This window comes from Pavona decussata, unplaced genomic scaffold, assembly GCF_977016875.1.
Source record: "Pavona decussata unplaced genomic scaffold, jaPavDecu1.1 SCAFFOLD_254, whole genome shotgun sequence".
Lineage (NCBI taxonomy): Eukaryota > Metazoa > Cnidaria > Anthozoa > Scleractinia > Agariciidae > Pavona > Pavona decussata.
In genome coordinates this window covers 5,562,832-5,585,498 of record NW_028145657.1, presented here as the reverse complement: position 1 = coordinate 5,585,498, position 22,667 = coordinate 5,562,832, and the positions used below count along the sequence as shown (strand labels likewise).

The 22,667-nt window shown below is 38.9% G+C and overlaps 2 protein-coding genes and 2 long non-coding RNA genes across 7 annotated transcripts in view; 1 reads left to right on the top strand and 3 right to left on the bottom strand.

Moving 5' to 3' along the window:
- Positions 1-1,209: 1,209 nt before the first annotated feature.
- The window catches only part of LOC146456769 (NLR family CARD domain-containing protein 4-like), a 151,169-nt gene continuing 129,711 nt past the window's right edge, over positions 1,210-22,667 (bottom strand). The window contains exons 9-10 of the mRNA XM_085092760.1: positions 4,849-5,004; positions 1,210-2,545 (exon numbers count right to left, since the gene is read on the bottom strand). Coding sequence (XP_084948886.1) covers positions 4,888-5,004 — 117 coding nt within the window. The 3' untranslated portion in view covers positions 1,210-2,545; positions 4,849-4,887. The remainder of the gene's footprint in view (positions 2,546-4,848; positions 5,005-22,667) is intronic.
- LOC146456778 (uncharacterized) lies at positions 9,023-10,872 on the bottom strand. 3 transcript variants are annotated; one of them, XR_014858726.1, is made up of 3 exons: positions 10,018-10,872; positions 9,783-9,903; positions 9,023-9,685 (listed from the first exon to the last, which is right to left on the bottom strand). It is a non-coding gene; the product is annotated as an uncharacterized LOC146456778 (long non-coding RNA). The 3 variants fall into 3 exon arrangements; XR_014858724.1 differs by having other exon boundaries at positions 10,022-10,872; XR_014858725.1 differs by having other exon boundaries at positions 9,023-9,903.
- On the top strand, positions 18,363-20,953 carry LOC146456777 (uncharacterized). The gene is made up of 3 exons (XR_014858709.1): positions 18,363-18,436; positions 19,788-19,864; positions 20,411-20,953. It is a non-coding gene; the product is annotated as an uncharacterized LOC146456777 (long non-coding RNA).
- On the bottom strand, positions 19,761-22,436 carry LOC146456776 (uncharacterized). 2 transcript variants are annotated; one of them, XR_014858708.1, is made up of 5 exons: positions 22,387-22,436; positions 21,886-21,956; positions 20,941-21,425; positions 19,896-20,015; positions 19,761-19,846 (listed from the first exon to the last, which is right to left on the bottom strand). XR_014858708.1 is itself a non-coding variant. In XM_085092680.1 (3 exons), the coding sequence occupies exons 1-3, from the start codon at positions 21,943-21,945 to the stop codon at positions 21,163-21,165; spliced, it is 225 nt and encodes a 74-aa protein (XP_084948806.1). In that variant the 5' UTR covers positions 21,946-22,008; the 3' UTR covers positions 21,117-21,162. The 2 variants fall into 2 exon arrangements, 1 of the variants encoding a protein (XP_084948806.1); XM_085092680.1 differs by lacking the exons at positions 19,761-19,846; positions 19,896-20,015; positions 22,387-22,436 and having other exon boundaries at positions 21,117-21,244; positions 21,343-21,425; positions 21,886-22,008.

Here is a 22,667-nt window from a genome sequence, read left to right as displayed (position 1 = left end):
TGCGAGATGCCGAGTATTAAAGCAGGCTGGTCGTTTCACAAATAAATGCTCGTCAGTGTTTTGTTCCAAGAAAAATTGGTCCGTGCAAGGGAGTCTTAGATTGTAACAACTGCGTTAGATGCAAACATTTTAAACGATATTTCTCCCTAAAGGCTGGTTCTCATATAATCGCTACGATCGCTATGATCGCCGCAAAATGCGACCAGCGATCATATGAGAATCGCTCTGTTCGGCGATCATAGCGATCTTATTGATCGTAGCGATCACGATCGCTGACATAGAGAAATTTCTATCTCGACGATCGTAGCGATCGGTGTTGCGCGATTGTAGCGATCAAAACGACCATATGAGAATTGGTTTCTGCCATCGTAGCAATCGTAGGGAATGGAAATATCCCATAAGTCATTACAACACTGGACTTTGCATTCCATAATTCAACACAAAAATATAACTTCAGAAACATGTTAGCGATCGTAGCGATCATATGAGAATCAAAGCAATCGTTACGATCGTTATCATCGCTGGGATCGCTGGTTGCATTTTGCACCGATCATAGCGATCGTAACGATCGTTGCGATTATATGAGAACCAGCCTTAAGAGTAAACATTCACTGAAAGCTACACTGCAAAACTTAAAATTGAAGAATGAGCTAAAGATGGCTAAATGTTTGAGAAGAAGAAAACTATAACGTAATATTTTGGTTTTGTAACGTGACCAATCAACAAGTAAACAAAATAATCATCAATACTGATTTATTTGTAAACAATACAATGAAACTATACACTTGTATTCATAAATATTTGTATCAAAGCAAAACGTGCATGATTTATGTACAATAAATAATATCGCTTCACTTCTAGCCTGAGATATTTTCCCTACAAATCCCAGCTTTTCGTCATTATTGGGTATCCTAATTATATACATAAAGTCTATTTATATTTTGTACTTTTGCTTCGGGATACGAACTCACGGCATCCAATTATTCTAATGTGCGCCAACAATTCTAGCTCTGAATTGAAGGGGAAAATTCCCGTCTTGTGTTCACGAAACTTCGAATTAAATCATTGCAAATCTCAGATGTACAGAAAAGCAGGAAAAAAGTACCAAAATGCAACACGCACGCACTGACCTATTATTTTTCTCATCAAAATTCCTGTTTTCTAACGTTTTCGTTAACTTGCTCTGAATTCTGATCGCTACTGTTCATCTTAAAATGTTAATCGAAATCCTATAAACTCGCAAACTATACAATATTTCGTAAAAATGTTTTCTGGTTCTCCCTTATTGAGTGCTGTACCCTAAACACTTTCACACACTTTGTTTTACACGGTTGCTTTTTGGAACAAATTTTTCTTGCACTATTGTTGCGCTTGAGCCGTAAACTAGCAACGATTTCAGTGAAATCTGGGCTCGATTCAACTGCAATGCTTCCTGCGATTCGCTGAAATTTTCCTGAAATCGCCACCAAGTTCCATGAGGTTTCCAATTCTGCGATATCTCGGTGGCAAATCGCGTTCAAATCGCACTGAGATCGCCGCTAGTTTACACTTCAAATCTTCATCGCGAGCTCGAGCGCAACAAAAACACTCTCCGAAAAATTGCACACAAAATCGCTAACTTCTTTATCAATTTGAACATGTGTTCTGGGCTGGCTATTGCCTGGATCAGTGTAAACTAAGGATGACATTTCTTGGAGTGATTTCCAATTTCTTTTGAAGTAGAATCTCGATAACTACAACCGTCAGGTGAAAATCGATGAAGGTCGATTCCCACTGTCGCGTAATTTTACATGCCTTAACGCGCGTGAATGTACGTGTGTAAACAAATCGAAAGAAAAAACATATGGGCAGCTTACGTCTGCGGAAAAAGTTAACCCTGGTTCAACTTTTTTAGCAGACGTTTCTTGTCCATACGTTTTGTCAAGTTTGAATTACGCACAATTCACGCCCGTTTGAATGCGCGTAAAATTCGGCATGGCGAGAATTCGAGTTCGGGAGGTTCGACAACGATATTTTGCAGCAACTAGTGTACACCAAGCTGAGGTGTAAAACGTAACCTTACTGACAATCTGTTTAAGCACAAAAGAGACGACGGCGACGACAACAACAACGCCGTAAAACAAAAGGTTTAATGAGCAAAACTAATCGCTCTGCACGTGCGTTTTAAATTTTGGCACATTTCTTTGCCATTCTCTGCAAAACAACAACGTGAAATGACCAAATTCAAGGTTTTGTGGAGAACGTGTACACACGACGGTGAATTTTTCATTCTCTTTTTTAACTTGAACGGCACTCGTACCAATTTGGTTCCTGGATAGTTCGCCGTTTCTGAAGAAGTTCACGAGATAAAATAATCACGAAGTAGCACAAAATGAAATAAACTTATATTTTCAGGTGGCGTTTTAGTTTGTGTTGCCGTCGTTGCTGATTAAGCTCTCGGTAGAATTCAGGCCACGTGACACAAGTGAAGCAAAGCTTTCAGCTACATGACTGACCACACCATTGAGTGAGTTCCCTGTTCAATAACACAGGAACACCATTTGATCTGTAAGAAAAACAACAAATCAGTTATCAGCCAATCAGCTGAAATTTTCTGGAAGGACTAAAGTTGTGCAAAAAAACAGCAACTGTATTCTCACTGAGGTTTTATTTTCAACTACAAACAGAAAAAGAAATGTTAGTCTGACGTAGTGATGTAAGTCCGCGTGGAGTTTGGGTGATCAGAAGAGTGTTTTGGGACAAACGTTATGACTGAATATCCGCCAGCCTTGCATAGCTTGAAGGCCTGTTTAAACGATTTCAACATTTCACCAACATTCGTTCAACTGGCAAATGTTGAGAATTCAAGCAATCTTTTTGAGAGGCCGTTCAAACGGTTTCAACTGACATCGGACCAACAATCCGCCTAAAATTTTGAACAATTTTTTTGCGAGAACTTGGAAATTTATTTTTAAGCCTGTGCCTGTGTTAATGCGAGAAATGCTAAACGAATTGTGCAAACGACTTCAACATCATCCAACGTTTTGAAGAAAAAAGTCCAATGTTGAAGCGGTGTTGAGTGAAAGTTAAAACCAATTTAAATTTGTTTCAACACGATTTCAACATTTTTCAAAACTATTAACAATGTCACTTGTGAAATGTTCGTGGCTAGTCTGACGCGGCGTTTCGTCTCGGCCAAGAGACTCTTCAGAGACCTTTAGAATTTGTAGGCAAACTCGTTGAGCATCGCGCTCAAAGTCCCGTTCGCAAATTCAAGATGTTAGCAGTCTGGCCCTCTATCGCAGAAGGATTCCCAACCGCACGTACACGAGTTGAAATTTATACAACAAAGAATTGAAAAAATGTCACTTGTGAAATGTTCGTGGCTAGTCTGACGCGGCGTTTCGTCTCGGCCAAGAGACTCTTCAGAGACCTTTAGAATTTGTAGGCAAACTCGTTGAGCATCGCGCTCAAAGTCCCGTTCGCAAATTCAAGATGTTAGCAGTCTGGCCCTCTATCGCAGAAGGATTCCCAACCGCACGTACACGAGTTGAAATTTATACAACAAAGAATTGAAAAAATGTCACTTGTGAAATGTTCGTGGCTAGTCTGACGCGGCGTTTCGTCTCGGCCAAGAGACTCTTCAGAGACCTTTAGAATTTGTAGGCAAACTCGTTGAGCATCGCGCTCAAAGTCCCGTTCGCAAATTCAAGATGTTAGCAGTCTGGCCCTCTATCGCAGAAGGATTCCCAACCGCACGTACACGAGTTGAAATTTATACAATAAAGAATTGAAAAAATGTCACTTGTGAAATGTTCGTGGCTAGTCTGACGCGGCGTTTCGTCTCGGCCAAGAGACTCTTCAGAGACCTTTAAAATTTGTATAAATTTCAACTCGTGTACGTGCGGTTGGGAATCCTTCTGCGATAGAGGGCCAGACTGCTAACATCTTGAATTTGCGAACGGGACTTTGAGCGCGATGCTCAACGAGTCTGCCTACAAATTCTAAAGGTCTCTGAAGAGTCTCTTGGCCGAGACGAAACGCCGCGTCAGACTAGCCACGAACATTTCACAAGTGACATTTTTTCAATTCTTTATTGTATAAATATTAACAATGTTAAACGACATGTTTAAGGGTTGAGCAAATGTTGGAGCAAATGTTGAAGCCATTTAAACAGGCCTTAAGTAATAGGGTCAACTTTCGGACACTTCAGATTACCATGGACTGTTTTGTTGGTCCCACCACTCTCTCTTTCATATAGACCTTATTTTAGGTCCCCAAGGCGTTCATAATTAGACGGGGACACAAGTTGTAAAGCTATGCTCGATGGGCGGACATGATTGAACGAGACTTTTCACAATAGCGAGAAGCCATTTGATATAGGTTTGACTTTTGACAAGGGTGTGGTCAGTAGTGTAGCTCAAATAACCTGCACTTAATGCACCAAATATCGGCCCGCACATCTTCATGGCAATAATTTTGTTACTTTTTCTTCACTGAGCACGTTTCACAAGTCCAGACGACATTTTTAATTTCTTCCATACTTTGTTCAAAAGCTCCGTCGTCCTATTATAGAACACGACATCTTTTACTCAAATGTCAGAACACAACAGAAACGCCAATAATTATTTACTTTTCCACGAAATTAATGACGTTTGAGCGCATTTTGATTGATGTTTGCACTTTGAATATTTGCGTTTTTTCAAGCAGATGCCTTAACCAAAACAAAAATTAGAGTTCAATTTTGCCAGGACAGTTGATATAGAAAAAACAACCTAAGTCCGCCCAGTGCCTACGGGGTCTCAGTTACATTTGTACTGTAGTTTTGTGGCTTTAGAGAGTTCAGTGAGCTTCTGGTCTCTTGGTTACCTGTCCAAACTGTGCGGCTGATTCTCCTTGAGTTATGTTTCATCCAGTTTCTTCAGCGTCTTCAGTGTATTCAATACTCGTGCCAATACACCTTCCCCATTCTTTCAATTCAGCCTCTGTGCGCAGTCGGAATCTCCGAGTATCCTTATTCCAGATCTGACAGAGAAAAAAAAGCAACAAATGAGAGATCAAAAAAAGTAAATTGCACGATTGTTGAGCTGGTTCGCTCAGGCAACGCCAATAAGAACAAATTGCAAATCAATAAAGGTCACAAACCGAAAGGCGACTGCATAAATGGGACGAATAATATTTGGTAAATCTTTTCCAAGCTATAAGATAACGGCAATGGAGAAATATTGAAATTAAGGCGAGGGAGAAAATAATATGTGCGAGGATTGGGGATAAGGTAAGCTCTCAAAATTCAGACAAAGCCAAGAACAATGTTTTGGCCATTCCGTATGTAGAGGGTGCACTGTTGTCATCCATCTGTTAATGTACAAAGGTATGATTTATTTAGAGAGGTACTGCTACATTCACTTCGCTCATCGCTACTTCCGCCTTCGGAAAAAAAAATTTTCTCGGAAAAAAATATTACATTTAAAAAAGGAATATCACAATGAGCGTGGGTGACGTTTCGATGTTTCACGTAACATCATTTTCAAGACTAAATGTAATTAACATTGGAAGGTAAATTTTGATGAAAGATTTTCAAACATTCCTGCATGGCGTGAATTTAATACGAAATACCTAATTTTGCACATAATGAGTTGCCTTGTACACTAAGTTCTTGAAGTACTTCGCAAATTAGACAGTAAAATGTGTTTCTACACTTGCAGAGTACGCAAACCTTTTTGACAGATCAGGTTTAATAAGTCCATGTTGATATGTACAGCGCCCGAAATGACCCCCTACCCCCAAACTGATCCTCAAATTGACCTCGAGAAAGTCTCCAATTTTTTGCACCCTTACCCAAAATGTTCCCCAAATAATTTTTGGAATGATGTTTCAACAGGCTATTGTGGAGTGACCAAAAACAAACAAAATTGGCAAAATTTTCACGTATTTATACATTTAAGGAACGTATATAAACAATTTCACTCAGCGTCTTCTTTTAATCATACAAAAGAAACCGCCGCTTTAATTATTAATAACAATTTGTACTCCAGCTAATAACATGTACCAAAGAAGAGATCCTAAGACAAGGCCATTATCATTTTTAACACTTACAAAAGATCAAAAAACGTTTCTTAATAACTTGAAATAAAATATTACAAGCACAACAAACGTCAATTGTAATGATAAACGTTGGGAAAAAAACATAACTTGATCCGGCAAAGAAGCCAACTGGTATCTTTTTAAGCTTGAATTCTTCAGGAAAAATTCAAAATGATAACAAGTTTATGAAATTGCTAGCGCTCAAAAATCGACAATATGAACGCGTCGTACATTTTATCAAACGGCGTTATTAAAACCCAGTTACGGTTTTAAATAGATTTTCCATTCAACAAAATAAAACGTTTGCCACTACATTCACCTTAGCTTGCAAAGTACTTATGCAGTAAAATTCAAACGTTTTTAAAACTAAAAGAATTGTTGGCTCTGTTGCCTTGAAATCCTATCATATAACCATTTCATTGGGTTTTCTTTGATCAACTTTACCCGCCTTGTCTGAAAACGGTGGGTTGTGTGTTCTCTGAGTTGATAACCGCTATAAACTGAAAGCTGATAAATATTGTACCAATTGTACAAAATACGTTAAACCTCCAAAAACGCTCCACCTTTTCGGTTCTATTTTCTTTTCATGTACAAGATGGAGTAAGAAAGCAATAGGTACGGCGGAATCCGGTTTTTACGGAAACTTTTGCATGTCCCTTGTCGTCTGTATTAACCGGTTTCTCAGAATAAACGTCACGGACACATGTTTCATCGATATAAACACTCAAGAATACATCAAAGCAACAGGACGATGATTAACCTTGTTAACTGTACTACAGAAAGAAACCTTACGCTCATTCAAACAGTCTTGCACTCACATGCATACGGGAAACATCTATTCAGGAGGGATGAATGAAGTTAATTTGCCCGAATGAAACTTGTTGGTAGCTTGTGCAGAGAGAAGGTGGTGTCGGGGCTGCGCATTAAGCGGGTGATCGTAAAGCGGGGTTTCACTGTAATGTGACAAAAATGTATATCTTGTAAAACAGTGTTCAAATGTCTACCGGTCTTAAAACGCGGCGTTGCCAAAATTATCAAGGAGAAAATTGTTCCAATTCCGCGGTGAAGCATGCCATTCCGTTCTGTTACTGAATTAGTTGGGAATCATTTCGGCTCCGGCCAGAGTGAAAAAATTGGGGATCATTTCAGTTTCGAGGGCTATACAGATAATCAGCATGTGCTTGACAATTGAGGATCGTGTGGTTATTTGTTCTGCAATGCGCTGGCAAAAGTGCTGCTTTGTGTAACCAACATTTTATTCAAGAACTTAAGCTATCACTCAAAGTAAAAAGTAAACTTTTATTTATATTCAGCTTTCAATGTTAATTGTCTTTAGTCTTCATCAAGATCTTACGAAAACATCGAAACGATGATTCGCGCTATTTTGATGCTTCAACAAGCAACTTGATATTTGAAAAAAAGAGGGAAAGGAGTATCTATATCTTTAAATTTTCTCGCAAAATAAAAAAAATAAAATAAAATAAAACAACAGGACTGTGACTGCGGTAAAGCTTACCTCACAGATTGAGCGAGCAATGCTTTACATGTATGTACACAGAGACGAGCCCGTACAATAATCTCTAAGAATGTACAGAAATTTTTTTCCATTGACATTTTTTTTCATCACGTTTTACCATCCACCTTTTACTATCCACAATCGAGTCTCTATTTTTACTTCTCAAGAGCGAACGTACCCCACAAAAATTTCATTTCGAAAACGGTTGAGAAAATGGTTTACACTTAAAAGCGATGTTTCTTAATTGAAATAGAGATAAAACATTTAATGGCGTCCTTCTCCGTTCACATCTGAAGGGCAAAAATGTTTCCATTCAGGTAATTGGCAATGGATCAGTCATCAATATCTTCACATCTCGGTTGGTTTTGAATCCTATTTCTAATCTCAAATAGGAAAGAGTAAACAACCTTGTAACCTATTGCTTTGCACAAATCGAAAGTCGCATACTCGGCTTTTCGCAGCGTTGTTTACATTATGAGCGAAACTGGAAACCAGTAAAGTGCACAAGTTACACAGTAATTTCCATCATCAAGTCGATCTTAATCGGTTCCTTAGTGATTATCAGATCATAAAAATCAAAATATATTTTTTACATATATAATTTACTATTAATTCTACCCGTCAGATATTATACTGACACAACAGAGACCGACTGCCTAAAAACCCAATCTTTGTTTAAAATAACGACAATTTGAATAATAAATATTTCAGCACACATATAGGTCACTGTACATTTTGGTGGTTTTCTTAGTTTTAAATGTTTCCCCAGTTTTAGTGAGTAAATTCAAAAACAAAACACAACAAAAGGGCAAACCTGTTCACAATACCCAAACAAAACTTTACCAAAACAATCACAGCGAAAGAAAACCAAATTTCGTAAAATAGTGATATTTCGCGCTGATACGTCACTATTTAATGTGCCAAACAGAGGCCTATTGGCTGCTGAAACAAAGGGTTCTTTCATTTTGATGGTCGACTTGTTTCAATAACAAGGAGAACGTTTGTAAATGGGAAACATCGCTATAAGATGTCTTGGTGATTCTAATCTTCCAATAGACAATTCAGTGAACTGAGGTACAACTATTTATAGACAACTATAACCAATTTTACGTCGTGATTGGCACGATACTCAAAAAAGGCGAAAATAAACTTCACAAAATATACTTCCATGGATGTTTGCGAAATTAAACACAGAGGAAACCTGCTAAAACGACCACAGATAGCCGGTAAACTTTTTGGAGTGCAATGAAACCTGTGTTAAACGGACACTAGCGAGGGTTCTGAGGGTGTCAGCTTAATACAGGTTTCACTGTATTACAAATACACTGACAGGACTTAGCACTTTTTAAAGAAACGTAATAAAAGTTATTATGAGACCGTCACATGAAAATTAGTTTGAGTAACGGTATCGGCGCCATTCCCGGTAGAAATTTTGACACTTCCTGGGTTCGATAGGGTAAAAAAGGGAAAAAACATTTTTTTCGACCAAATAGAATTTGGGGATTTTATCTAACATTTACTGAAAAAAAAATATTAAAAATATTATAAAGCGCGCGAGATATTTAGGAAAACGTATTTCCATCTAGAAGTAAATAAATAAAAAAGGTGTCATAATCTTCTTAGTGCGAGACGCCCCAGAGGAATTTTCGCGGCAAACGCTTCATCCGGGAGCTGTTATTTCAGAAATAAGCATATTTTGTTTACATCTCGCCTGCAGAAAATTTCTCACTTCGAATTTTATATTCTTTGCCGGCGCTTCCCACATGGAAAAGTCATCAAAAAACGAAAAGAGCCTGTGGATAAAATCCCGGAAGAAGCCAGGGCCTAAGAAAAAGGGAAAGCTAGGTTTCAGCGAAGATCGAAAACGTGATCTTGCAGAGAGCAACAAAGGCTCTTGGTTCGACCAAGAAACTCTAGTCGACGTTGAAGGTTCTGTCGAAGGTGATCACGAAGAACTGGAGCAGCGGCCTTCCAATTAATCCACTGTTATTGGATCAAGTACACAGAGGTCGATTGCCGTGCAAAAGTCCTGCAGGGTAACTTTGCAAGCGTCCTGTGAAAATATCAAACATCATATTCTGCATCCTCTGGGCCGATTTCTTTCTTCTGCAGCGAGATAAAACCAAATAACGTTTTACTGCGCGTTTGTAATGAAACATTGGAATAAACTCAGCAAGAATTAGACCGATGAAATAGAACTCACCAGAAGCGTATCAGCCCACGTGTAATACTGGAGATAGCGCGTTCTGCGTGGCCCTTTCTCTCGCTTTTTGCTCCGCTCCACGCTATCTTGAATATTTCTTACGAAGAAATCACCATCGTACCTAAATAACAGTAAAAATGCGATTTTCTTTCATTATGCATTTCCTTTGATACGAAATGAATAATCGCTTTAGCTTGAAGCGTAAAATACATTACACGCAATCAAAACGAACAACCTACCCAATAGATTTCATCTCTGTTATCAGTGCACTCCTCCGAGGAGTGCACAGTTTGCCAAACTCTCCGCTGACGCGCTTCTGGTTTCGTTAGCCTTGGTTTTTCCCCGTTTTCCTGGTTGATTTTTTCGTTTTCCTCTCGCCACTTTCCCCATCTCGCTCGATCACAACAGCGGAGTCTAAAACGTGTCTGCAACGCGATACTTTTTCCGCGAAATTCTGTGCTATTGTTGTTGACGCCATGGGGTCCTGTTGCTCGATTGGCTCGCCACCTAATGAGGTGTCATAATCTCCTGTGGAGGCTTGTTTTTCTTGCAAACCTTTATCGAGCGAAAACTCGCACTTGAATTTTGGCAGAGTATGTCGACTTTGAACGAATTAATAGGGTATGTGGTTTTGACGGATTGTCGTGAAATTTGGCCAGAAGATTCGAGGAATAATGACAAACAAAAAGGTGTCAGGGAATTTTGATTTTCAAAATATTTTTCCCGTGGCTTCTGTTTACGCAACACGACTCAAATATTTTTTGCTACTCAAACTTTAGACGTGGATATCTAAATAACCAATCAGAATTTCGAAAAAGCCTGACACCTTTTTGTTGATTGATGCCTTGTGAATAACACTGTGCAGCGATTTCGTTCTTCGCGCGGCGTTCGATAACCGATTAATTCAATGGAACGACCATCGGTCGATTCGAGGTTCTACTGGCTCCTGGCACTTAAAAAAGGAAAAGATCGCTCAATTATATTTTTTATAAGAAACTACATTTATTAAGCTTTATAATGATATATAGTTTGTTAGAGGTTTATTAAAACTTGCGCGCTTACGATTTTTTTTCCGAAGGACACCCGCGAACCCAGGAAGTATACGCAACATTTTCGTCTAACACGATTTAGCACGAATGAGACTCAATTCTACGTAGTAATAATTCAAAGGATGAGAGAATAATTGAACTTATTTTTTCTTTGCATATGTAGTGTATCACGTACGACAGATGCAAGGCTCAAATAGTTCACTTCACCTCGTTAGATTAAAGTGACACGGCTTTCTAAAACAATACTAATTTTAAATTAAAATCCCTGTAGTATACAATGCACGATTTGGGGATTCCGAAAATATGCCTTTGAATTTGTGATAGTATCACAAAGTCACAATGTCACAGTCGGTGAATCGGTACGTATCTCGTGCTATCACACGGTATCACGAGGCGCACGTAATATCACACGGTACCACAAGGCATCACACGGCACCACAAGGCATTAAAGGGTTAGACACACGGCATCACACTGTACCATGCATCACATCATATCTCAAGGTATCACACTGTATCACAAGGCATCACACGGTATCACATCATATCACAAGGCATCACACAGTATCACATCATATCGCAAGGCATCACACGGTATCACATCATATCACAAGGAATCACACGGTATCACATCATATCACAAGGCATCACACGGTATCACATCATATCACAAGGCATCACACGTTATCACATCATATCACAAGGCATCACACGGTATCAATTCATATCACAAGGAATCACACGGTATCACATCATATCACAAGGAATCACACGGTATCACATCATATCACAAGGCATCACACGTTATCACATCATATCACAAGGCATCACACGGTATCACATCATATCACAAGGAATCACACGGTATCACATCATATCACAAGGCATCACACAGTATCACATCATATCACAAGGCATCACACGGTATCACATCATATCACAAGGCATCACACGGTATCACATCATATCACAAGGAATCACACGGTATCACATCATATCACAAGGAATCACACGGTATCACATCATATCACAAGGCATCACACGGTATCACATCATATCACAAGGAATCACACGGTATCACATCATATCACAAGGCATCACACAGTATCACATCATATCACAAGGCATCACACGGTATCACATCATATCACAAGGCATCACACGGTATCACATCATATCACAAGGAATCACACGGTATCACATCATATCACAAGGCATCACACAGTATCACATCATATCACAAGGCATCACACGGTATCACATCATATCACAAGGCATCACACGGTATCACATCATATCACAAGGAATCACACGGTATCACATCATATCACAAGGCATCACACAGTATCACATCATATCACAAGGCATCACACGGTATCACATCATATCACAAGGAATCACACGGTATCACATCATATCACAAGGCATCACACAGTATCACATCATATCACAAGGCATCACACGGTATCACATCATATCACAAGGCATCACACGGTATCACATCATATCACAAGGAATCACACGGTATCACATCATATCACAAGGCATCACACAGTATCACATATCACATCATATCACAAGGCATCACACGGTATCACATCATATCACAAGGAATCACACGGTATCACATCATATCACAAGGAATCACACGGTATCACATCATATCACAAGGCATCACACGGTATCACATCATATCACAAGGAATCACACGGTATCACATCATATCGCAAGGCATCACACAGTATCACATCATATCACAAGGCATCACACGGTATCACATCATATCACAAGGAATCACACGGTATCACATCATATCACAAGGCATCACACAGTATCACATCATATCACAAGGCATCACACGGTATCACATCATATCACAAGGCATCACACGGTATCACATCATATCACAAGGAATCACACGGTATCACATCATATCACAAGGCATCACACAGTATCACATCATATCACAAGGCATCACACGGTATCGCAAGGTGGTTTGTGGTATGTTGGATGCCTTGTGGTATCACACGGTATCACAAGGCATCACATCATATCACAAGGCATCAAACCGTATCAGATGGTATCACAAGGGTTGCAACTATATGCATAGGTAATAGCATGACTTGTAGTGATATTTGGCATAAATACCACAATTTTACGAGCCGTTAGGCTAGTGAAATTTGAGACAATTTTGAAATATCACGAGTGGTATTTATGTCAAATATCACGAAAAAATCATGCTATTATTTGTTTATACTACTACCACAAAGGTTTTGTAATTTTCACATGTAGGTATTTCAAATTAAGCTGAAATACCACTGCTCTAAGCCAATCAAATTGCAGAAATTTCTCATGAGTAGTATAAACAGATGAATTGGCACTATGGATTACTAAATCTCAATATAATTATTATTCGAAATTACGTATAACAATTTCGAAATATCACTTGTGGTATTTATGCCAAATATCAATACAAATCATGCTATTACCGGCTATACTAATTTATTCCTTTTTCTTGTACCGGCTCTACTATACTGAAAATCCTACAATTATCAGTCAGGTGTTGCCTTTGTTTATGCCAAGACGGTCGATTTCAAATAATGCTTCTCATTACAAAAGTATGTATCTTTGAAGTTAGAGGAACATACTTGGAAATCAAATAAACCTATTTAATCAGTGCTTTCCTTTTTGGTATGCTAATGATGAAATGCCCGGTAGTTTTGTTGTCGTCGATATCGTGTCTAATTCGCCCCTTCGGCAGTTCATTTTCACTCTTCCTGCAGTTTTACGTTTCCTGTTGTAACTATGTAAAACCAATCAACAATAAACACAACAAATGAGCGAAATAGAGACGTTCTTAACGGAAATGATGGAACAGAGAATTAACTCTTAAGTTTAAATTAAAGTGCTAATTGAAACTCATGAAAAACCCGCTGGGTGTTAGCCTTAAGGGGCATCAGGGAGGCAAAGAAAAAATCTTTTAACCTCGGTGGGAATCGAACCCATGACCTCCGGATTAGATCTACCGTTTCGTTCCCTTATTCCCCTTAACGCCTTGTGGGTTTTTCATGGGTTTCACTTTTGCCGAAACTTGTCGTTGGATGCCCCTGACACTGTGGTTGCTTTTGATGTGGAAAGCTGGGTTTAGCTGTAACGGGGAAGGAGACAAATCATTGCTAACCTCCTCTGTCATAGCCAGAGTTATGCCATAATGTTCACAAATACGGTCATCGGGTTCTGGGAACAAAGATGCTACCTTCCTCTTTTAAGACCTTAGCGCTCTCTAGAACAGTTTCCATCATAGTTACTTTGTTTCCATCTTCAACGATTTAGGTAGTAGTTGGTTCAAAGCAAATACAACCTTATTCCCAGAGCACACAAACACACAATATACCTGTATACGTTAATTTGTTCCGTCTTCCGCGCGATATTATGAGGTGATCCATCAAGCGACTTCTTAAACCTCTCTCCCTCCTCCTCCTTCCCTCCCCCCCTCCCCCGCCACTGTTAACCAGTGCCGGCTCAAAATACAAATTTTAACTTGAGGCTGGTCAACACCGCAATAGAACTAAGTGCTAAATGTTCAACTAATTTAAATAATCAAATGAGATATTCAATGCAGGCGGCTGTCCTTCCTCTATCTGCTTTAATTGCGGTCGCTTACCTGGGATTCCGTCTCCACTGCTGATCATTAACATTCTGCTCAATGATCTGGATATCAATTTCTTTTCCCTGGGATTGTTTCTCAGGTGGCTAAACTGGGAAACATTTGTTTCGCAAAGCAAAATTTGCAAGACATGCGTCCGCAACAATGTTTCCTGAGGGGCCGAAATGGGAAATATTTGCGTCGGCCACAATAGGGCCGGTCATACGAGAGAAAATTAGCCGCGGCTTACATAAAACGCAAAAGGAACTATTTATACAGCCCAAAACCCTCAGTCAGGATAAGCCGTGGCTTAAGCTAGCCTTACCTTAGATTTTGTACCGTCTTATGTAAGCCGCGCCCAGAGTAAACCGCGGCTTATTTCACCACAATAGGCCGATAAGTAAGGCAAGAAAAAAAGATCTACAAAGGCCTTTATCGGCGCAAACTGTGAATTAACCATTATATAAGACTGATACAATGGGTTGGAAATATCTGGCTGGATTTGCAAAAACATACCCATCAAAACTTGTAGTATAACTTATAATATATAATATACTCGAGTTTTTTGGGTCTGACGAGCCCGAGAATTGCATCGCAAAAAAAAGATCACGGGCATTTTTGAACGAGAAAAAAACTGCAGCAGTAACGGCAACTTTAGCGCAGGTGTGTTTAAGTAAACGTGTTGTCTATAACGAATGCACAAAAAGGGAGACAACTGTTATCATTTGAACTATCTAATATTGTTATCTAAGTTATCCGGTGCGATGAATCCTCTTTACATAAATTATCTCATTGCGTGGATAAGGAGGTGTCTACTGTGAATAATACCAGCTACATCTGATTGCTGAGAAGAAATATATATCTTCTATTGCTTGTTCAAAGCAGGTTCAGTAAGTAACTTTAATTTATTTGTGTAGGGACACTTTCCAAAGCTTGCCCTGCTTTATATTTTAAAACAAGAAGCTGTTTCCAGCTTATACTCGGGCCATATTTGACTATGGGGTGCGTAAAGCCTACAATCTTTTAACAGTGATAACCTCCAGCATCGCCACTTCCAGGGGGAAAGAGGATCCACCCCCAAGAGGGCTTGCTCGCAGGCTACCAAATAGATAGCTACAGAGATATAGTGAGGCAATAAGTAACCACCAGATAGAATTGCATTTCTTGCAGTCAGAATGAAATACAGGGGAAAACGACATTTGTCGTACGAATGCTTTTTATAATCCCCGGGCTTTAATCCTTACGTTTTCACCTTTCGTTTAGAAACAGAAACCATTTGTACGGTCCTAATATGTATGTGACGCCGGGTCAATGACGGATCGTAATTTTTGGTATGATCTAGACCCGAGGGGGTACTCCCTTATGTGACCTTAACGGGGACGTGCGGCCCGAGCAATTTTTTTTTTTACGCCCACTTCAAGATGGCGGACAGTTACCGTGACAGACTGGTAACTAGCAAGTCAAGTAGAGTAACACAACATTACTTCCGGTAAATTCGCGATCGCTTTCGCGTGTTTCCACGGCTTCTCAAGACGTTGTTTTTACCTGTTTTTACACTGAGACACCAGACATCATTAGCGAAATGTAAATTTAATGAGCTGAGATCAATTCAAGTGCGGATAACCTTGTGAAGAATACTTCTCAAATCGCCTCCGAACATTTTTATAGTCTTTAGTGTATCGAGCCCCTTTCAACGGCTAACCCAACCTCTACTACCTTTAAAAAATATGTCTCGTACTTTTATAGTGTCACCATTCCTCGAGTGCAGTTCAAAGCTCAGAAGACAGTTTTCTGGTGGGCGTAAAACGAAATCGATTTTCATTTTACGCCCACTTTTTGGGCCCGCGGAAACTAACGAGAAAACTGGGCATGAAAGATTACAAGAAAAGGGACTGGAAATGAATTAAGACATAAATGTTGAACTCTGGGGTCAATTCAATAAAGAAATTACATTTGTAGTTTTTACACGTGTAATTTACACGTGTAAAGTCCGACTTGTAAATACAAGGATTCAATAAAAGAATTTTCCACACTGGAATTTACACGTGTATCCCTTAGCAGAGTACACGTGTAAATTACAATTGTAGCCTTACAATTGTAAACTCTGTTGGAATACATGTGTGTTTTTTTGAATGCAAAATTAAATATCTCTTCTGTCCTTTAATATATACGCGGTTCTCCTTTCTTCGTTCTCAGTTATATATTCTTGAGACCATTGTTGAGCATGTTATCCAAGCAACAAAAGTTACTCTTAGCCCAGCTTGTGAGGGACCACAAAATGATAGTTTTAGCGCCATTTTCGTCGACAGTGACGAAGAAGGCAAAACAAGACGTGTCAGTGAGGTGCAAGTTTCTACCGCGGAAACTGGCAATGGCAGGGGCGGTTCACCAAAAATGCTACCCAAGCAGGCAGTCTTAAAAACAAAAGGCCAAGAAAAATCAGACGTGAGGCTCTGCCATCAGTTAGAAAGGTTAAGGGGATATCATCAACTGCACATAACAAGGCAGCAGATCTAGAAGACGACATACTGCACCTTAGAAAAAGAAAACTCCAACTGGAAAATATCGAGCTGAGATTGGACATAAAAAAGCTCAGAAAAGATCTTGACAATTAAATAATTTTATTAAACAGCGGCATTTAACAAGACGATATCAGTAATTGTTTGGACAGTTGCTGAACTTATTACATTTATATCATAATACTTTGAATATTGAGTGGAAAAACTGTCAATTGCAACCTGTGAAAGGTTTTTGCACTTATCTTTAAAATAAGACCATGTTACCAATTAAACTAGCATAATTGTGACATACAGTTTCTTTTTCTTTTCCAAGTAAGGTAGATGTGCACTTTTTGCAAAATACATGTAATGAATATCGTCATTGAGTAACAGATGACACATTAATTTGTCCCTTCCAAAACGTATGGCGTATTTAGTCGTGGACTGTTCTCTTTTCATGATATTGAAACAGTTTAGGTTTTGAAGTGTCATTGGTATTATTTTCCGCACTCATAGGAAGTGCTGGAGCAACTGCTGTTGCCTGTCCTCTTGTTCCTCTATTGTCGATATCTAGCTCATCGTCGTCAATGTCGAGATCTGCATCGTCAAGAGGATCATCACCGTTATCACTAAACAGAATGCAGAGATTGTGCAGTATAACAGCACACTTGATAAGCTCGGCAGCTCTTTTCATGTTTCTCACTCTCATTCTCCTCTGTAGAGCATAGAACCTTTTCTTAAGAATGCCATAGAACGCGATGAATGATATTCCATACTGTTGATATGGAGATACCATGACAAGAGTGCATTACGTGATAGAAGGAATTTGTACCAAAGATGTGGCAATGCTAAAGATTGCTGTCTTGCCGTTAGTGCTCGGTTACATCTCGTTTTGTTCCAAACGGGGGCCTATTAATTCCAAAAGATGGCCGAAGGCGTCGACAGGGAGACGAAACTTCTCTCGAAATTCCCTTGGCTTTTTGGACCTCAAACAGCCGTCTTTTCTCAAACTTCCTAGGTCGACGGATTATCTGACGTCTCAGGAGTTCGTCAAGTTCCTTTTCTCTCGAAGACGACATCTTTTTACATTACAATTTGTTTTTCTGAAGTCTTTCTCAGTGTGTTTACAAGTGACAAGCGACTTGTATTTTGCACTTGTGATTTACAAGTTGGACTCTTGTAAAAATACAAGCCGGACTCTTGTAAAAGTTTTATTAAATTGGATTCTTAGCATATTTTACACGTGTAGCGCTACACCTGTAATTACAAGTCGGACTCCTGTAATCTGGACTTGTAACGATTTTTATTAAACTCGTCTCCGGCTGCGCTTGTAAATACAATGGTCCGACTTGTAGATTACAAGTGTAAAAGTTTTATTGAATTGACCCCTGGAGAGTACAAGTTTGTACGGCTCGTTTGAATACGGACAGCTGCTTATACAGAGGGTAATCAAGTGCAATCAAGGTATGCAAAAAGCAACCAATCACAAAACTTGTAAATAGAAAATTGTGCATGTGTTTACATAGACTGATGCAGACACTTGAGGGAGTTTGGGTACCCCTTTGCCTTGCATAAACTTTCAAATTCTCCCAAACTCCCTCAAATGCTGGTTGTAATTGAATGTGTGTTCCTTTAACCTTGTTAATCACAGTCACATCCTCTTACTTGTGATTCTTTAAGCTCAACCACTTCCCTAAATTGTTAACACTTTCCAGAATAATTTTTGCTGATTTTTTGCAATGTTACTTGCAAGATCATGCTTTCTTTTCTGTACCTTTGGTCGTTTCCTGACACGAAATCTAAGACTAAACCGATCAAATTCATTACTGTCATTGCCCTCATCCTCAGCCTTTCTTGTAAATGGTTTTGGAGGTCAGTCTGCTCGAGTTTTCTTCATCCTTCAGGAAATCCCCTTTCTTCACTGGCCTGTTACTGTAGATTGCACCTAGCTTTCTTCTTTTTCCAATCCTTTTTTTTTTGGTTGTAGTCTGGAATCTGGTAAGGTGACGGCTTGCAAAAGTATGTAGCGCAGATGCAATTCGAGGTATCACGCTACAGGTACTCCCTTCTTTGAGTTTTTCATACCTTGAAACAAACTAGCTGACTCCCACAATAAAATTTTCATCCCCACTCTTTAATTTTGAAACAATGTCATTGCACACTTCATAGACCTTTGTCTAAAGACCTTCTGCTATGGGGTGGATTGGATGCATTTCATCAATACTGTCAACTTGACTGCTGTTGTCTGTAATGTCTGTTAAGTCTAGTGATGGTGTGGTTAAATCTAATGAACATTGGGGTCAAGCACTGATTGTCCATTGAAGCAGACTCCATTTTGAGTTGCTTCCTCTTCCACATTTTTCTGGTGTACACCGTCTGCCTGCTAATAACTAACAAAGTAATTAATGCTGGCTGTTAAATTATTCTGATCTTGTTTCTAACTTGTCACCCCCCTTTGGAACCCACAATAACTATATAACTGTATAATTTGGAATTTTATTGCATCGCTTGCAAGGTGAAGTGAATCCTGTGCTCTGATTGGCTACTCACCTGATCAAGATGGAGCCATCTTGCCCACTTAGGATTACCTGTTACCCGTTTACTCATGGATGCATATAATAAATCTTTTATTGGCCAAGCTTAGGTCAAGATGGCAGAATATTGGCCTTGTTCTATTGTTGGCAAAATTATTGATCGTCCTGTCCCTAAATTGTACCGATGCCCTCCCCCCCCTACACACACGCACATCTTTTTAGGCTGGGATCCCTCCTTTTAAATTAAGGCTAATCTCTTTTGTATCATGATTATTTTGAAGGACGTAAAAAGAAGATAAGCCTCTTGCCCAAGAGCTTCGTTATGTGATACACAAGAAACCTGCAAAAAAATGTAAAAGTAAGAAACTGTATGTATGGCTTTAACATACCACTTCATCATTCATACAGAACCACCTCTGGTCCACCTTGCAGTAGCTATAATGGTGGCCACATTTGCACTTAGTACCACTATGTACAACAACACTTTGCAACTTGTACATATTGCTGTTCTATGTAAGCAAAAAATTATAGTATAAACAATTAGAGAAGGGATGATCTTAACTATTTCTATAGTTGTGTACCCTTTCTTAGATAAACATTTAAATGGTAATACAGTGGAACCTCTCAAATACTGGTATAGGCAACCTCCTATTTAATGTCAGGAAAAGTGGTTGGCTAAAAGAGGTGGTCACTGTCAGAGAGCCTGCAGACTGTAATGTTGTTAATTCTAACCTGAATCAATTTCTATAAATGGGGATGGATATGGCAAGTGGAAGTTGTGGGAAACATGAACAGAAGGCAAGTGTTTCATCAGCTAGTGGCCTGTTTCAGGTTATCCCAAAACTTTCACAAATGTTACCATGAAAATAAGGAAAGTATGAATTTATACATCTTTTCTATAGAGTTACAGTTAAACAACCAACCAAAATAAATACAAGGGAGTATTTCTTTCAAGCTGTTGGTAGGACTGCTGTAATTGGTCAGTGGTGTTGCGCATGGGAACGAGTGTGAGTTGTGTGTAAAAAACATGGCCGACAGCCTGAATAAAGTATGATCGTTGTGTTAGCCAAGTTGTTCCTGTTCATACCTGTATCAGCTGGTCAACAAAGCTAAGTGGACTATTTCATCACTTTTCCTTTTTGAATGTCAACCCAGTTTATTTGTAGAGATCAAAATTACTACAATCAAACTTCCCATAAGTGAACACCTCCCATAAGCGGACACCTTTGGGACCAAGCACAGGTGTCTGCTTTTGAGAGGTGTCCACTTACGGGAGCTGTGCATTGGCGGAGGTTCAACTATAATACTAATATTCTTAAAAGAAAGCTATATACCGGTAATGATAGTACAGACAATAATTAGGGTATGTCACTACTTACAGCTTTTCTAACAAAATGATATTTTACTTTCTTATTGTATCAAAAATAATAATACCTTTGATGGCTCATTCAGTAGTAAGCAGTCAAACCATGCAGGGTATATAAATTTCTTCCTCAATTTGTTATTTCCTATTCTCTCAAATCTGCAATATATTATTGCAAATATTAGGGAAAAAAGGATCCCTTGTCATTAGAGTTCAGGTATTAAATACAAGAAGCTAAGACAAAAATCTCCACAAAATTATGTAACTTTCAAAACCAATTCTTCGAAATAAACCTACCTTTTTAAATGGAATGTGAGGACTTTGGACCATTTACCAACAAATTGGTCTTTCTCAGCCCTGGTCAGCTCATTACACCTGTGTACAACACCAAGCACAATAGGTATTGTGGGCACACGCAAACACAATCTAATATGATCTCTGTGAGACATATTGCAAATTCATGACTTCCTAACCTTTCGCAGAAGCATTGATTGTCCCCATCAAGAATTTTTGTCTGTATATTATCGAGTGCTTCAACCAGTGATTGGGAGGACCCCTATTTTATAATAAGAAAAGATAATTCCATTTGACTATGTATGGTGATGGTTAAGAGGCCATGATAGGAAACGTTTTTGTAAATGAGAAAATTGAATAAATTGTTAATATTAAAATGTAGTTACTGTTTGCACAAATATGACCAAAATTCTTGATGATTGACACAAATCCTTTATGCATAGCCCATCATTGTTGATTACTGTGCTTTGCTATAACATGCCAAATCCAAAATTGAAATCACTGCCGACAGTTGCATTTTTCGCTACCGTCAATGACTGCACTGGAAGCTTTAGAAACAAAGTAACAGGATCAATAGGTCACGCTCGTGCACGGTGATTGGTGGATTTTGATCCACTTTGTTTGATTGATGGCAGGAAAAAAATCAACCATCTGCTCATGCAGTGTTTTGTATTTCAGATTCCACCTGTTATTGAAAAGTGCAAGTTAACTGTTAAATCTACCTGTATGTCGATACTGTTATTTAACATGGTGATTGTTCTGCTGCTGACATGTTGGCACATTGTACACTTTACTGAAGTGGAGAATAAAATAGCATATTTGGAGATATTGACTTTGTTTATCTGTGCAAAATTACTACTGTCACATACCTCATGCAAACATGGGCACTGCTATTTTTGTTTGTTATAGTAACTAGAATACTTCTCAATGGGAAGCCCACTAATAACTAGGCGTGGCCTATTAGTTAGCCCACTAGGGGTCAAATCCTCCACCCTGCCACTATCTGGATTTTTCTTCCATAGTCTCAAATTCAACTACTCTACAATTTGTAAATAGCCTTCATTGGTCAGCATCCCGCCAGTTGGTTATAACATGGTGCTGGAAAGTCATTAGGGGCAGCCATGATTCACATTTGTGGCATTAATTTATTCATTTATTGTTATTATTTTTTTTATCATTATTTGTTATTTTTGTATTATTTTAATAATTGCATGTATACAAACCTGTACTGGTTAGCTCTCCTCCAATTTCTTCATGGAAGTGACAGGCACCACTAAACACAGACCACCAGCCTTAAGTGGAAGTGTATCATTACTCTATAAAGTATTGGTTTAATCATGTTTTATGTCTAGCTGTATAAGGTACAGCTTTACTGACACTCACTTGTCAACTGATAACGCCATGTCCAATCGATCGCACAGAAAACTAGTGTAAACAGAGAAATAGAAGAATTTTCCACGAGTGTGACAAATTACAGCGAAATGGAAACAATTTTGCCGCCAAA

What these genes read in the sequence shown, in the direction of transcription:
- LOC146456776 (XM_085092680.1), bottom strand. Translation starts at nt 21,945, where the DNA reads ATGTGCCAACATGTCAGCAGCAGAACAATCACCATGTTAAATAACAGT. An exon ending in ATAACAGTATCGACATACAG is followed by an intron (nt 21,426 to 21,885) that starts GTAGATTTAACA and finishes ATTATAAAATAG; the next exon opens with GGGTCCTCCCAATCACTGGT. An exon ending in AATCAATGCTTCTGCGAAAG is followed by an intron (nt 21,245 to 21,342) that starts GTTAGGAAGTCA and finishes TGTTGTACACAG; the next exon opens with GTGTAATGAGCTGACCAGGG.